Source organism: Macaca mulatta, chromosome 16, assembly GCF_049350105.2.
Source record: "Macaca mulatta isolate MMU2019108-1 chromosome 16, T2T-MMU8v2.0, whole genome shotgun sequence".
NCBI classification, from domain to species: domain Eukaryota; kingdom Metazoa; phylum Chordata; class Mammalia; order Primates; family Cercopithecidae; genus Macaca; species Macaca mulatta.
In genome coordinates, this window is record NC_133421.1 from 65,434,359 (window position 1) to 65,450,784 (window position 16,426).

At 40.9% G+C, this 16,426-nt stretch overlaps 3 protein-coding genes across 3 annotated transcripts; all 3 read right to left on the minus strand.

The window, feature by feature from the left end:
- Nucleotides 1-4,070: 4,070 nt before the first annotated feature.
- On the minus strand, nt 4,071-4,457 carry LOC703545 (keratin-associated protein 2-1). The gene has a single exon (XM_001102768.5). The coding sequence runs from the start codon at nt 4,455-4,457 to the stop codon at nt 4,071-4,073; it is 387 nt and encodes a 128-aa protein (XP_001102768.1).
- A 4,717-nt stretch (nt 4,458-9,174) lies between these two features.
- On the minus strand, nt 9,175-9,654 carry LOC703663 (keratin-associated protein 2-1). Its single transcript, XM_001102863.5, has one exon. The coding sequence runs from the start codon at nt 9,613-9,615 to the stop codon at nt 9,229-9,231; it is 387 nt and encodes a 128-aa protein (XP_001102863.1). The 5' UTR covers nt 9,616-9,654; the 3' UTR covers nt 9,175-9,228.
- A 4,858-nt stretch (nt 9,655-14,512) lies between these two features.
- LOC703769 (keratin-associated protein 2-1) lies at nt 14,513-16,078 on the minus strand. The gene has a single exon (XM_015119599.3). It carries the CDS (start codon nt 15,399-15,401, stop codon nt 15,015-15,017), a length of 387 nt encoding a protein of 128 aa, XP_014975085.1. The 5' UTR covers nt 15,402-16,078; the 3' UTR covers nt 14,513-15,014.
- Between the last annotated feature and the right edge of the window lie 348 nt (nt 16,079-16,426).

Below are 16,426 nucleotides of genomic sequence, written 5' to 3' on the forward strand. Positions count from 1 at the left end.
ACATATTATCTCATAATTTATTTTCATGCTGCTGTGGAGTCTTCATGGTAATCACATTTTATGCAATGGGAGCCTCTTTGGAAGACTTAAATCATCACATTAACAAGACTCATTTCTCTACTGCACAAACTTTGAACCCAAGTTAATTCCAAAGACATCTGTCTCTCCCCTTTGTAAAGATCCAAAAAAATAGTCTGTGTATCATTCAGTAAACCTTTCTAATGTTTATTCACTCTAAGACACTTATCCACACCCCATAGCCAAACTTAATTTGCAGGCAGAGAAGTTATGGGTCACGCTTCAGTTATTCATGCCCCAGAGTTGTGAGAGCACAGACAGCTCTGCGGTTTGAAACTGGTGGCAAGTCACATCCTATTTTCTGACCCCACTTATTCTGAAACTGGACAATGCTCATTTAAAGCTCTGCTGCTTACTGGCTGTGTGTCCTTGGGCCATAATAATAGTTCATATCACAATTGTTGTAAGGATTACATGAGCTAATATTTGTCAAGTGCTAAGAACAAACAGTGTCTGGTACTTAGTATCTAAAATAGATATATTTTATATTATAATATACAAATATATATTTATATATAACATATAAAGATATATTTACTATATATACTATATATTTATATATAACATATAAATATATATTTAAATATATAGTATATATAGTAAATATATTTTTAAATATACAGTAAATATATATATTTATACATATATACACATATATAGTAACATGACCTTTTACTATATATAGAGTAAATATATGTAGTACATATATACATATATGTATATATGTACATATATACCTGTATGTGTATATATACATATACATATACACACATATATATGTATAAGTATATAGTAAAAGGTCATGTTACATTGGTACTTTTTAAATTCTAAACTTTAAGTTTAGAACAAAGATCAACATATTTTTTATGGCAAATGATCGGTTCTCTGCTCAGTCACCAAAGAATATGCATGAAATAACATTATTCAGTGGTGAGTTCCATTAATAGCATGAAGTAAAATAAAAGCACCTGGAAGGAAGAAATAGAGCACCTTCTCATTGAGTACTTACCTCTGTTAAGGGAGTCAGGCTATTGTTGAACTGACAGGCGGCACGTCTGTCAGGACTGTGTATAACAACAAGACCCCTACTGAGAACCCCACAGTCCATGCAATACAGAATGGGGTCTTAGAGAAGCATCCTTAAAAAAAAAAAAAAAAGGCCTTCAAATTGATTTAGACAGATTTCTCGTGGCGGTGGACAACAGATTTTGTGTAATAAACTCTAGAGCTTTATTTCACATTATCATTTAACAATAACATTATGAACAATTTTTTTTTCACTATTTCAACTTTTCCTTTAGATTCCGGGGGTACATTGTGTGATGTACCAGTTTGCTATGTGGGTATATTGTGTGATGCTGAGGTTTGGGGTATGATTGATCCTGTCACCCAGGACTGAGTGTAGTAGCCAATAGTTTTTCAATCCTTGTCTCTCTCCCTCTCTCCCCACTCTAGTAGTCCCCGATGTCGATTGTTGCCATCATTAGGTCAATGACTACCCGATGTTTAATTCCCATTTGTCAGTGAGAACATATGGCATATGGTTTTCTGTTCCTGGGTTAATTTGATTAGGATAATGGCCCCCAGCTGCATCCATGTTACTGTGAAGGACATGAGTTCATTGTTTTTTATGGCTGAGTTGTACTCCATAGTGTATGTGTACCACATTTTCTCTATCCAGTCCACCACTGATGGGAACCTAGGTTGATTCCATGTCTTTGCTATTGTGAATTGTACTGTGACAAACATGCAAGTGCATGTGTCTTTTTGGTAGAATGATTTATTTTCTTTTGGCTACAGACCAAGTAAAGGGATTGCTGGGTCAAATGATAGTTCTATTTTAAGTTCTTGAGAAATCTCCACATTGCTTTCCATAGTGGCTGAACTAATCTACATTCCCATCAACAGCATATAAGCATTCTCTCCTCTCGACAGCCTTGTCAGCATCTGTTGTTTTTTTACTATTTCTTTCTTTATTCTGAAAGTATGGGGCTTCAATTACTGAGCTTTTTAATAATAGCCATTCTGACTGGTGCAAGATGGTATCTCATTGTGGTTTTGATTTGCATTTCTTTGATGAATAATGATATGGGGCATTTTTTCACATGTTTGTTGGCTGCTTGTATGTCTTATTTTGAGAAGTGATTGTTCAAGTCCTTTGCCCACTTTTTAATGGGGTTATTTGTTTTTTGCTTGTTCAATTGTTTAAGTTCCTTATAGATTCTGGATATTAGGCGTTTATTGGATGCACAGCTTGTGAATATTTTCTCTCATTCTGTAGGTTGTCTATTTACTGTGTTGATAGTTTCATTTACTGTGCAGAAGCTCTTTAGTTTAATTAGGTCCCGCTTGTCAATTTTTGTGTTTGTTGCAATTGCTTTTGAGGACTTAGTCATAAATTCTTTCTGAAGATTGATGCTCAGAATGATGTTTTCTAGATTTTCTCCTGGGGTTTTTATAGTTTGAGGTCTTACATTTAAATCTTTAATCCATCTTGAGTTAATTTTTCTATATGGTGAAATGTTGGGGTCTAGTTTCAATCCTCTGCATAGAGCTAGCCAGCTATCTCAGCACCACTTATCGAATAGGGAGTCCTATCCTCATTGCTTATTTTTGTTAATGTTATCAAAGATTAGATTGTTGTATGAGTGTGGCTTTATTTCTGGATTCTCTATTCTGTTCCTTTTGTCTATGCCACTTTATATTTTACAACCTTCTGTTTTGGTACCAGTACCATGCTGTTTTGTTTACTGTAGTCTTGTAGCGTAGTTTGAAGTCAGGTAATGTGATGCCTCCAGATTTCTTTTTATTTAGGATTGCTTTGGCTATTTGGGCTCTTTTCGGTTCCATATGAATTTCAGAATCGTTTTTTTTCTGGTTCTGTGAAAAATGAGATTGGTAGCTTGATAAAAATAGCATTGAATCTGTAGATTGCTTTGGGCAGTGTAGCCATTTTAATGACATTGATTCTTCCAATCCATTGGCATGGGATGTTTTTCCATTCGTTTGTGTCACCTATCATTTCTTTAAGTCGTGTTCTGTAATTTTCTCTGTAGAGATTTTTCACTTCCTTGGTTAGATGTATTCCTAGGGGGTGTGTGTATGTGTGTGTGGCTATTGAAGTGTAAAATAAAGTCGTAAAATATACAACCATTTTGTGATTAACATGTCTCTCACCATACTAAGAAGAAGTGTTTGACTTAAGGTCTAAATGCAGGGAACATGCATTCTCCAGGGTCTTTTCTAAACTTTTGTGATTATAATTACATTAGTAAGTAACTAATTTACTCTTACATTACTCATGTTTCTTTAACTTTTGAAAGAGAGGTAATTGGCCAGAGGTTGCCTAAGGCTTCTTCCATCTCTAACACCCTGGGTATTCTATGATGTTCCAACAGGTGTTGGATCAGTAAATACACCATTAGGCTGGGAATATAAGTTTCAACCCAGGTGCAGCCTCCCAGGGTGTTTCTTGTTGCAGAACATTTCTCAGGTGTTCGATGCATGCCTGGAATTCTGGGCACAAGTGACTCTGTACACATGATAAAGACATAGTTGTACTCATCTTCCTGACTCAGCTGTGCTCCACAAATGCCATTTACGATGATTATAAGAAAACTACTCAGACTTAAGTTATGAGAACTATGTAAGAGGATTGTTCTGCATCTTGCTTTGAGTATCTCTAGACAAAAGAGAGATGCAATCTACCGGAAGGAAATATCACAAAGACCATGATTTCTATGCTAAGAATATTGAGTTTTATTAGAAAGCAGACAACATGATATGGGAGTTAGACTGGAGTCCTAGGAAGAGAGAGTATTTTTCATCTGTAGTTGGTCTGAAAAGGTATCTTCAGTGCATAGGGTGAGCTAGTATGAAGAGATGAGAAATGGGCTTCTCAAGGAAACGTGTATTGCTCTGCGGTGAAGCCCTGAGGGGCAGCGGGATGGTCCTGGCCATCTTCTGAAGGGTTCTTCGTGATTACGGGCTGCTCAGCAGGAGAAGGTCCTGCAGGTGGTGCTGCAAGGCGTCGGCTGGCCGCAGGGGGGCCGGCAGCAGGGGGACTGCACAGACACAGGCTGGCAGCAGGTGGTGGCCCAGCAGCAGGGCCTGCAGACCACAGCCGTGCACGACGTGGGGCAGCAGGTGATGGGGCGGCAGCAGCCTTCCTGCAGGGAGCAGGGGTCGCAGCACACCGGGCGGCGGCAGGGCTCGCAGATGGGGCGCGTGCAGCGGGGCACGCAGGTCACGGGGCGGCACACGGTGGTCTGGTAGGTCACGGGGCGGCAGCAGCAGGGGTCGCGGTAGCAGCAGGGCTGGCAGCAGCCTTCCCCGTAGCTCAGGGAGGAGAAGGTGGAGCCGCAGCAGGAGCCAGTCATGGTGGTGTCTGAGGCTGGTGTGGGGTGGGCTGTTGAGAGGAGCTGGATGTTCTCAGATGTGAATGTCCTCCTCCCGCTCCGGGCCCTTTATATACCCTGGCTGGGAGCTAATGACCCCCAGGACACGAGGTCATTTCCTTGTTTTCACTTATTCTTCCTGAAATAACACCTGCAGATTAGTAAGTTTTCTAGACATTGTTTAGATACTCAGGTACACATAAATGTCTATTTGTTTTCCTTATTTAGTGTAGACCCATTATATTTTGCTATTTATGGTTCAAATATGAATTTAATGACCCTAACTTCAAAGTCTCCAATTATCATTATAATTCAATGATGCTTTTGCCAGTTGCTGTTTTGATAGCACAAAGCAGCTGTCATGCTCTGCATGCTCTGAGGGTTACTTGCTAGCAGTTGAAGTACACCTCAAGTTGTTAGCATTCTTTGCCACTGCTAAGCTTCCTGGGCAAAACAAGTTGAGGATAATACTACAGGGATAGTTTAAAAGTCAAGATTTCTCAGTAAAAGAAGAATTTTCCAGTCCTCTTTTTGGAGGTACAAGAATGCATTTTAGTAGGTTTCCATCATCCAGTGGTTTTTGTCTTAGAGATATGTTCATTGATTTCTATGGTTGTATATTTCCAGACCAAGGTAAATTTCACTGTAATCTTCATGATAGCCAGTATCATTAAGTTCTAACTATGTTCCAAGCAGCATATTAAAAAATACACGTATTAATGTCATCTTCATAACATTCTTAGGATGTAGATACTGTTTATTTCTCATTTCACACATGAGGAACCAGATAAGTGACTTACCCAAGGTCATGTACCTAGTAAGTGTTGGAGCCAATACTCACTCCAGAAATATCTGTGGGAACATTATTTGTCAGCCCAAAAAGCTGAAGAACTCACTGTAGCTAAAAAATGGATTGTAGGCACCACATTCCCAGATATTAAGGAATGTCTATTTTATTTAGGAACTTTTACAATGTATTTACTTTGAAAACAGTTGTTATTTGTGATATGGCTAATTTTTTAGAGTTAGCTGAAAGGACTCTATGTCTTACCAATAGCCTCAGGAATGGGAAGAATTACCTTCTATTCAGCCTTCTGAAAATGTCAAAACATACCCTAAGGAGATAGTGTCATAGTTGGGCATAATTGAATGATCATGGGGTATTGTGAACAAAGCCACCAAAATGGTGAGAAAGTCAAACAAGTCTATGTAGATGAAGGCTGCAGTCTTGCAGTATAATAAAACCCTTCAGTAGTGATCCCAGTTGAATGTGTTCTCAGGCCTCATCCGGCCCATACCTCAGTGTCTTCAACATCTCCCTGTGTGCTATGCTGGGGCTCATTTCTGCTTATGGAACCAATTGTCATTTTTAATTGTTTCAAATTGTCATGACTTGTAGGCAAATTATGTCACTCAATCACATTTTAGTCTTTGCCTCTTAATTTGCTTGGTCCTGACCTTTTCCTTTACAACTAAGTCTGTTCTATTAGGTTGGTGCAAAAAGTAATTGTGGTTTTTGGCATTACTTTCAATGGCAAAAGCTGCAATTACTTTTGCACCAATCTAATAGATCTGAAGTTGAAGGTTCAAGTGTAGGCCTTCTTATTGATCACACTTCTTGCATGGTTTCTTACAGGCTTACCCAGATCTGCACCAGTCAGTTTGGCCAACCAGAGAATGGGGTGACTGTGGAAATAAATGAGATTCAATAATAGCGATAACTTTAGGGGGAAACAAGGCATTCTCCATTTGAGAAAACACTTTTAAATAAGGAGGTCTCTAGAAGGCTAAAAAGAAAAACTCTGAGAGGAGAAAAACAGATGTACTTAGCAAATTTTGAAAACACTGATCAAGATTATATACAAAGAGGCTGGGCGTGGTGGCTCACGCCTGTAATCCCAGCACTTTGGGAGGCTGTGGCGGGCGCATCACGAGGTCAGGAGATCGAGACCATCCTGGTTAACATGGTGAAACCCCATCTCTACTAAAAATACAAAAAATTAGCTGGGCATGATGGCAGGCACCTGTAGTCCCAACTACTCGCAAGGCTGAGGCAGAAGAATGGTGTGAACCCGGGAAGCGGAGCTTGCAGTGAGCGGAGATTGTGCCACTGTACTCCAACCTGGGCAACAGAGCAAGACTCCGTCTCCAAAAAAAAAAAAAGAATATATAGAAAGAAATTAGACTTATGAGCCTATCCATTGGTTAATTACCAAACGGTTAACAAAGATAAAACTCCATTGTGCACATACTGAAAATGTAAAGGTTTTGAATATAACAGTCTTCTTGTTGAGAAACTTTTACCATATTTCCAGAAAAAAGATCTTTCTTCATGATTGGTTTATTGTTTTAAGAATATGCACATCCAGCATGATGAGTTGAGAGTTGGGATGGAATGATGATGTTTTTCTCTCTTCTAACCAATCCCCTTAGAACTTATTCATTCATCATTCAACACATCATTTTTTATTATACTCAATGTGCCAAATATTGTGCAGGTCAGTGGGAATCTAGTAGTGAACAAAGTTAGTCAAGATCCTGGCCCTCAATGTAAATTAGCTCAGCCATTGTGGCAAGCAGTTTGGCAATTTCTGAAAGTATTTAAAACAGAATTGCCATCCAACCCAGCAATCCCATTATTGGGTATGGACCCAGAGGAATAGAAGTCATTCTACCATAAAGACAATACATGCATACGTCTGGTCAAAGTAGCAAAAATATGGAATCAACCTAAATACCCATTAAGGGTGGACAGGATAAAGAAAATATGGTACACATACATCACAGAATAGTACACAGCCATAAAAAAAGGAAATTATGTCCTTTGTAACAATGTGGATGAAGCTGGAGGCCATTATCCTAAGCGAACTAACGCAGATACAGAAAACCAAATACCACATGTTCTCACTTATAAGTGGTATCTAAACATTGAATACATATGGACACAAAGAAGGGAACAACAGATACTGAGGCCTACTTGAAGGCGGATGGCGGGAAGAGGGTGAGGATGAAAAAACCACCTGTCTGTTACTATGCTTTTGTTTAATTTAATTAATTAATTAATTTTTTGAAACGGAGTCTCACTCTGTCACCCAGGCAGGAGTGCAGTGGTGCAATCTTGGCTCACCGAAGCCTCTGCCTCCCAGGTTCAAGTGATTCTCCTGACTCAGCCTCCTGAGTAGCTTGGATTACAGGCGCATGCCACCATGCCCAGCTAATTTTTGTATATTTAGTAGAGACAGGGTTTCGCCATGTTGGCCAGGCTGGTCTTGAATTCCTGGCCTCAAGTGACCTACCCACCTTAGCCTCCCAAAGTGCCGGGATTACAGGCATAAGCCACTGCACCTGGCCATCTGTTACTATGCTTATTACCTGGGTGATGAAATAATCTGTATACCAAAACCCTGTGACACACAATTTACCTATATAACACACCTGCACATGTATCCCTGAACTTAAAATAAATTTAAATTTAAAAAAATGAAGACCTCTGCCCTCACAAAGCTTCCCTTGCCTCACTTTTCTCAATGGGCAGGTAGATATGCCCAGGAATACATGCCGAACAATCAAAGAAACCTCTTTTCTATCAGATGCTAGGAACTAAAAACATATTTCTCAGCGAAATGATAGTGGTTAGCCTTCCTTACCAACCTACAAGTATTTAACAATATCAACAATATATGCAGTATGGATTAATGTTATCAGCATTTCAACTGCATTGGTGTTGTTTAAATGGTAAGATGAATGTGGAGCTCAAAACCAGGATGATGACAACCAAGGCTTCACTTCTCCCTGCCTTCTCAGCAGCAGCCACTCCACTGGAAGTAGAACTGGCCGTGATGGTGCTGATGGGAACCATGGAGAATTTGGGATAGTGGTTCCTCCAGCATGGGATGTTCAGTGGCTAGGGATTCCCAGGTCCCCTTTGACATCAATTACTGCACAGTTTTCTACATTGGTGAACAAATGGGGCTGTAACTTAACTTAGACTTCCTCCCCCTTATCATGTGTGTGAATTATTCATAAGTCAAGTTTATGTTTACAGAGACCTACTGTAGTCTCACCATTTCCTCAGCATCACCATAAAACCTGCGACTAGAAATATGAAGGTGAATCACATGAGATGATCAGATTTATTTTGACATGCTATTAAAATTATAGACCTTCCACCTGAGTTGTTCCTATTCTAAAGCTCAAAAATGGCCCTTAGAAAATCCTTCCTTTCGTTCTTCTGATTCTGTATGCTGTAATGTAAGCTAAATATGAGCTTTTGAAGAGTGATAAACAATAAATAAAAAGAAATGTGTTTACTTCCCCAGAAATAAAATTTTATTTTATTTTTACAGGCAAAAATACAGCATACAAATAGCATTATCCTGGAAGAAAAAAAATCTCATCTGAGAACCTTGAAATAATACAAAAAAGGGTGATGAGTCAGTGGGACAGAGTTCTATTCAAGAGGAGCTTTGATTTGTATTTACTCGTTTTTTTTTTTGTTTTGTTTTGTTTTGTTTTGTTTTTAAGCCAAGAAATCAAATGATGAAAGCTGGAATTTTTCTCAAGATTGTCAGAGAGGGCCAGGATTAGCTACATAATTATGTGGGGAAACAGGATGTTATTGTTGAATTCGTGCTTGTGGATCAGCTAGGCTGCAAAGGTGGAGTCTCTCATCTGATCCAGAAGGGGTGGAAGAGTCTGCACATGATTCTGTGCACCTGGGAATGTTTTGTGCGTTGAGGGGAGAGGTGGGGTCTCAGCAGGAGAAGGTCCTGCAGGTGGTGCTGCAAGGCGTCGGCTGGCCGCAGGGGGGCCGGCAGCAGGGGGACTGCACAGACACAGGCTGGCAGCAGGTGGTGGCCCAGCAGCAGGGCCTGCAGACCACAGCCGTGCACGACGTGGGGCAGCAGGTGATGGGGCGGCAGCAGCCTTCCTGCAGGGAGCAGGGGTCGCAGCACACCGGGCGGCGGCAGGGCTCGCAGATGGGACGCGTGCAGCGGGGCACGCAGGTCACGGGGCGGCACACGGTGGTCTGGTAGGTCACGGGGCGGCAGCAGCAGGGGTCGCGGTAGCAGCAGGGCTGGCAGCAGCCTCCCCCGTAGCTCAGGGAGGAGAAGGTGGAGCCGCAGCAGGAGCCGGTCATGGTGGTGTCTGAGGCTGGTGTGGGGTGGGCTGTTGAGAGGAGCTGGGTGTTCTCGGGTGTGAATGTCCTCGTGCCCCTCTGGGCCCTTTATATGCCCTGGCTGGGAGCTAATGACCCCCAGGACGTGAGGTCATTTCCTGGAGTTGTAGCTGCCCGTTGAAATGAGAACTCTGGATTTAACTGCTGAGGCAGCGATCCCTAAATCACTAAAGGATGCTTTGTTTTCTACCTGTCTGCTTTTTCCCTTTAACTGAATACCTGGTGATGTATATCATCAGAACAATTGCTCATCTGTCAGCTTCCAGGTCATGCCATGTGAGAAGATGCAAGTTTGAAGAATCCAGCATTGCCACCATCACACTTTCCTCTTGTTTGCTGCCATCCGTGACTTAAGCATAAGACTGGAAAGTTCATGAGTCACAGGCCAGGTTTCTGATTGGCATTGAGATCAAGTAAGAATTTCTAAAAAGCCAAAATTGTTCATAAGAGCGGATGTGTATTGATTCTGCTATGGAAAGCATGGCCCAGTGTTTGATGACACAGTGCCTAACCTTGTTTGTAAGAAAATCATCACCAAAGCTGCTAGACTGATTTTATTTTAGTAATCTGAGTTGGTTTATAACTCATTAACACTTATGAGACACTATGTAGATGATGCTGTACTATTTGGGGGTGGAGAGGGAAAGGAAAGAAAAATAACTTTCAAATAGTTTCCTATCACATAGCAGTCACAAATTTTAGTAAGGCAAGACAAAGATAAATCAAGCAATTAAAGGGAAAGAACTTTTCTGGAAACAATAAAGTCAAAGTAAGTGGGGATTTAATTCATTCTGTGCCTTTCTGAATGCCCTTCCATGATTATTGTCTTAGAAATAAAATTGAAATTGGCTATTTCTTGCTTTCTTGCTTTGACATATGCACTTTGTATTACATACTTCAAAATCTATGGACAATATCTACAAAGGAATCAGTTATCTTTCTGTCACAGCTGCTTTAGTTTGTTGGCTGAGGGTTTTGTTTGCTTATGAGGTGGTAAGGTGGTATTATGAAAAAGACAAGGGGAATTAGTTGAGCTGGTGACCAATAAAATAGCTTTGTCTTTTCCAGCCATAGTGAAGACGAATAGGAATACAGAAAATAAATTTAGTGTTGGAAGGTAGATTAAAGATAACATTGCCCAAGGAATGCTGATGGTCTTCGGCACAAATTTACCTCTGAGGTGTGTTTTGTTTTGTTTGCTCTTTTTAAAAATACACCTTTGGTCTACCATATCTCTGATCTTTGAAGGCCTTTGAGTCTATGATCCATCGTAGTCCATCACAGTTTTTGGAAGACCAGATTTACAAAATGAATTCCTCCAAAGTCGTATGGATCAAAGAGTGGCAAATCTTTAACAATACCACAGGTCTTCTGTGGAGTAGAAACACTGGTGATGTCTCCTAGTCTTTTTCCAACTTGGAGTCACTCAAAATAGACAACATGTAGCAGTTGTTATTAAAAATTTTTATTCTCTTTAGTGAAATAAAATAAGTACTCACTTGATACATGGTATAGCATACTGTTCTTTGTTTCGGAATGTATACAGAGATGCCAAACTAAAAAGAAATATGTCTATAAATCCACTGCTTTTGTTAACAAAAGAACGCAGTATGAAGAAATACTTTTTTCTAAAATTATAGGCTGTCAGAAACCTTGCTCTTCATCCATATCAGTAAGAAGCAAACATTCCACTCTTGCCTGGACAGGATCTAAGTCATTTGGACAGAGAAGCAACCTCAGTACCCAAACCAGGTGCAGAATTTCAGACAATTGACTTTCAGACACAACATTCCCCATTTGTCTTAACTATACAGCTTCCAGCAAAGGAGGACCATAAGTCTGTTTCACAGACCACATCTGGTGTTAATTATTTTTTAAACACAGCCCTGTTTTTCCCTGAGCTTATGAAAACACTATGTCATGTAATTTTACCCCACCATTCCTCAACATTTTATAATAACATTTCTCTACTTTGTTTGGGAGGATGCCCTGTGGTCCTCAGCCATGTGGTCTCCCTTGCTATAGCATGTTGATAGTCCTAAGCTATTGGACAAGAGGTGTGTCCCTGGTCTTTACCACATGGACTTTTTAGTCATATTATTCAAGTTACACACATACTTCAAGTGCATAATCACCAGGATGGAAACAAGTAAATCTTAAGCACAGTGAAAATAACTTGTGAGATTTTTGTAGTTGGATAGATAAAGAATGTAGTGTTGGTGACCCTTTGTGATGGTGGGCCACACCCTCTTCTTAATAGTTTTATGAATTGTATTTTGTTAGGAACTAGTCTGGGAGCCACTAGATGTTAGGAAATTTATTAAAATTCTGAAATTAGAATATACATTCCTTAAGGACTTTGTTCTCAGAAATAATCTTAAAAATATCCTCCAATCGTAAGAGTCAGAGATGGGATGGGGAAGATTGATGGGCAAAGGGCAGGAGGAGAATGGAGAAGATAAAGAAGGATTCCAATCCTTTCTCCATCTCTTTGCAGTTGTAAATGACTTACCTTAGCCAGGTTTCCTCATCTGTAAAATGGGCAGAGTCTTCAGTGCCTGGTGTTCTTCAGAGGCTGGCTTATCATAAAATCCATGCAAATGTGGAAGACAGAGAGAGGAATATAATTAATTAGATATAATTAGAAAAGAGAAAATAGTTTAGTTGGGAGAGATAGAAAAACTAAATGATCAGGGGACTGGTGGAATTTGTTGCTAGAATTTTTTAAAAAAATTCATCTGAGTTTTTTAGATATTCATCTGCCTAAAGTCAGGGAAGGCAAAGTAATCTTTTGGGGTCTATTACAGCTTTGAGTTGTTTAATTCCCTTGGATGGTTCAATGTGAAAGAAAGAGTCTAGCCATCAGATACTTACAGTTTGCTCAGTCCTTCTTTTTTCCGATGCTGCACTCCTATTCATAAATCCTGTAATCTCGGACTCATTCCTGTGGACTTGTAGAATGAATTTTTAAAGATCATTTTCATTCTGAGACAGCCTTAATCTGATGCCAAGTTGTTGTGGGGTTTTTTTTTTTTTTTTGCCTTCTTCATTATATTTATTAAAAAATCTATTGCTGCCAGTAGAAGTGGACTATCCTGAAAAAAAATTACAATTTAAGTGTGATTAGTAAAGCCTTCCCCCGAATTTGTTCCCATTCTCAATGATTTGGTATGTAGTAGATAGCATGTCTTTTGAGCCTGTTCAATACAGTCATGTCCAAATGCACCACAGGAATATAAATGAATGGTATTGGGCATTTAACTATGTGCCAGGGCATCTTGCAGTCATAAAAAGTTATAAAAGTTATTTAACTTTCCCAATAATCTACGTTGGTAAATGTTGCTTTTCCCATTTTGCGGACGGGATAACTAGAGTCAGAGAGGTTAAGTTACACCAATGCCGAAATTTTTGCTTTAAATAAATACCTACCTTTTAAAATTCTTGTGGTAAAGACAATTTCCTTTTGATTTATTTTGATAACTAAACAAGCGGAAATTAAATACTAGTTATGTATTAAATGTTGAGCTCAGTATTGGAAGCCAAAATAAACTGTGATCCCCTCCTTGGAGGCCCAAAAAAACATATAATCTCAATACAATGCCTTATGGGGAGGGAGGTAAGCTATTGGAACTTGCTGAGAACTCCTAACCTGTGTGTGTGTGTGCACGTGTGCACTCATGCATATGTGTGCAAGCGCACAGGTGTGTATGCATTTGCACATGTGTTTGTGTGATACAGGGTTTGGGATAGGACTACTGGAGAAGACTGAATTGAATCTTGGAAATGACTCAGAGTTAAGTAGGTGATGAAGGTGAAGAAAAAGAGTGTGTGAAAGAACAGATAAGTGAAAGAACATGAGGAAAAGCAAAACATTTAGAACTGCAAATGTTTAATAACTATAAGGTCAGTGTTGCTTGAAGTGAATCTTAGTGGGGAGCAGTGAGACATGGATCTGTAGAGATGGGCAAAGGACAGGCAGCAGACTGCCTGATGTGCACACGCTTCCTAGCCACGTGGGTAATCTAAGGACTAGTCTAGCTCTCCTGTAACATCTTCAAATACTTGTACCGGGAATCCTAGTGCCTCTCTCTTTTCCTCTTCTGTCTTCATCATCATCTCCATCATCTTCCTCTTCGCTTTTCTTCCTATTCATTGCCTTGCCTCCCCTCTTCACTTTTATTTAATCCCTTATCTCTTCCTTTTTGCCTCTCTTTTTTGTCATTGTTGTCATTTTATTCCACCTATGACAAGCTCAAGACACTGTCTTTTTGCACATTCATTTCTCTGCCAAATTGATTCTTCTGATTACAGTTTAGCAGGTGCTATTTCAGACTTATTACTATATTACCCTTTTTTCTTAACTGTGGTTGTCTTCATTGTGGCTTGTTCCAGTGACTATTCTTGGAAGGCTACCAGGCCATGCTTGTTGAGGTCTCAAGGAGCTCAAATCCTGGTCTTCCTCCGAAATAATGGTCCTGAAATTCTAAGGAATTACATGGAAGTGATAGAAAATAAGCAGTCTTGGGCCCCATTCCCAGAGATTTTGATTCATTAGGTTTGGTTTGGGGCCCAAGAATGTGCATTTTAAATTGCAAGAGATTCTAGTGTGTATGATGCATGGGCCACACTTTGAAAAACGCTACTCTAGGAACTATGCTAAGAAGATGAGATGCACTGTGCTGGTCAGGTTTACTGCCAGTGGTCATTCTGGGCTTGGCATATGCTATTCCCACTTTTACCCTCTTCATGAACATTGCGTTTCCTTTTGTCTATTCCATTAGCCCATAAGCTCCTTGGATGCAAGGCATGTAGCTTGTTCATCACTAATCAGGCTGCACCTGTCAATTGGAGGTCCCTTGATAAACAATTCTTGAATGACTGAATGGATGAGATTTCCATGGATAAAGTTTTGCTTAGGTTGAGCTTTGGTTCCCTGGTGCAGGTTCCAAAATCTTGCTTATCTGTGTGCACTAATAAACATGCACTAACAAATAAATCAGGGAGCAGGGCAGTTTGCTATGCCAGGAAAAATTAGTTTATTGACAACAGTGAGCAACACATTGCAAAAGATGATGGTGACAGTTTGAGCAGTAAAACCATCAGATTGTAGAATGTGTTTGCAAAGTCCACCCCAGGGATTCTTAAAGGTCAATTTACTGTCCATAATGACTAAGGTTGATGTAGACACCTGAAAAGGTGGGTGAGGGTGGTAGTGGACATCTGCTTATACCAGGCTGTATCCAGATGGTAAAAATCACTATTGTCACCTGGTGAAAAAATATCTATTTTTCTTTTGACTTTTGAAAACACCAAATAGACGTTTAGGCTTCAGTGTATTGTTCTGTGGGGGCAGTGGGGTCTCAGCAGGAGAAGGTCCTGCAGGTGGTGCTGCAAGGCGTCGGCTGGCCGCAGGGGGGCCGGCAGCAGGGGGACTGCACAGACACAGGCTGGCAGCAGGTGGTGGCCCAGCAGCAGGGCCTGCAGACCACAGCCGTGCACGACGTGGGGCAGCAGGTGATGGGGCGGCAGCAGCCTTCCTGCAGGGAGCAGGGGTCGCAGCACACCGGGCGGCGGCAGGGCTCGCAGATGGGGCGCGTGCAGCGGGGCACGCAGGTCACGGGGCGGCACACGGTGGTCTGGTAGGTCACGGGGCGGCAGCAGCAGGGGTCGCGGTAGCAGCAGGGCTGGCAGCAGCCTCCCCCGTAGCTCAGGGAAGAGAAGGTGGAGCCGCAGCAGGAGCCAGTCATGGTGGTGTCTGAGGCTGGTGTGGGGTGGGCTGTTGAGAGGAGCTGGATGTTCTCAGGTGTGAATGTCCTCCTCCCGCTCCGGGCCCTTTATATACCCTGGCCTGGTGTTGATGACCCCTCGACACGTGATCATTTTCTTGTGCATCTTCTGGCCAATTAAATGAAGATTTAGCATTGACTAATGGTATTTTGGTCACTCTTCACCTCATAACATATTCATGTACATACACCACAAATATTCACTCATTTTCTTGTGTTGTTTATCCTTACCAAATTTAGACATTGGATTCACTTCTGATTAATTTTCCTTTGAAATATTCCTAACCCATAAGAGAGAAAAGAATGTGTTTTCTAAACTATTTAGTGTCTAATCGCTCTGCCCTTTGGCGCTAAAATTAGCATGTTATTCCTTATCTTCAAAGGCTCCCATCACCAGCACCCAAGCAGTGACTTGCCTTATTAATGCACATGGGCATGATGGTAGCAGGTTAATAGCATCATCCTAGTGCAGACCAGTAGTCATCTGCTTCACAGATAGCTCCTTCCATGACTCACTTAAAGACAGGCTTGTGGTTTTTCATGTCAGCAGGGACCACACGAAATGCGGATCCCTGCCCACTGGTGTGGTCACTCTCCCCTGACTAGGACCTAGGCTTTCCTGCCTTGGTTTTGATGTGTCATCATTCACCTGGAATGCCCTCCTCATCCTTCCAATCCAAACTCAACTTCTACCTTGACTGTAAAACCCTCTTCAAGAATTCATTGCAATTATTATCTTTGTAATTTATTTGGAATTAGTCATTGCATCTGTAGAGTCTGGGAAGGGATTGTGGAGAATATGTAGGCCTATGCCCTCACTCTACAGCTGAGGTCCTGAGAGTGTACCAAGGTCACACAACGAGGTCACTATATGAGGTCTGAAGTCCAGGTCTCCTCAATCTTGAGTGAGTAGCCTCTACTATGAGTTTTATGCTCATTGGGTTCAGTAAACCATGGTCTTTAGACAGGAAAGAAAACATATATTA

Bases quoted from the DNA above. Each gene is read 5' to 3' on its own strand.
- LOC703545 (XM_001102768.5), bottom strand. From the start codon at position 4,457: ATGACTGGCTCCTGCTGCGGCTCCACCTTCTCCTCCCTGAGCTACGGG.
- LOC703769 (XM_015119599.3), bottom strand. From the start codon at position 15,401: ATGACTGGCTCCTGCTGCGGCTCCACCTTCTCTTCCCTGAGCTACGGG.
- LOC703663 (XM_001102863.5), bottom strand. From the start codon at position 9,615: ATGACCGGCTCCTGCTGCGGCTCCACCTTCTCCTCCCTGAGCTACGGG.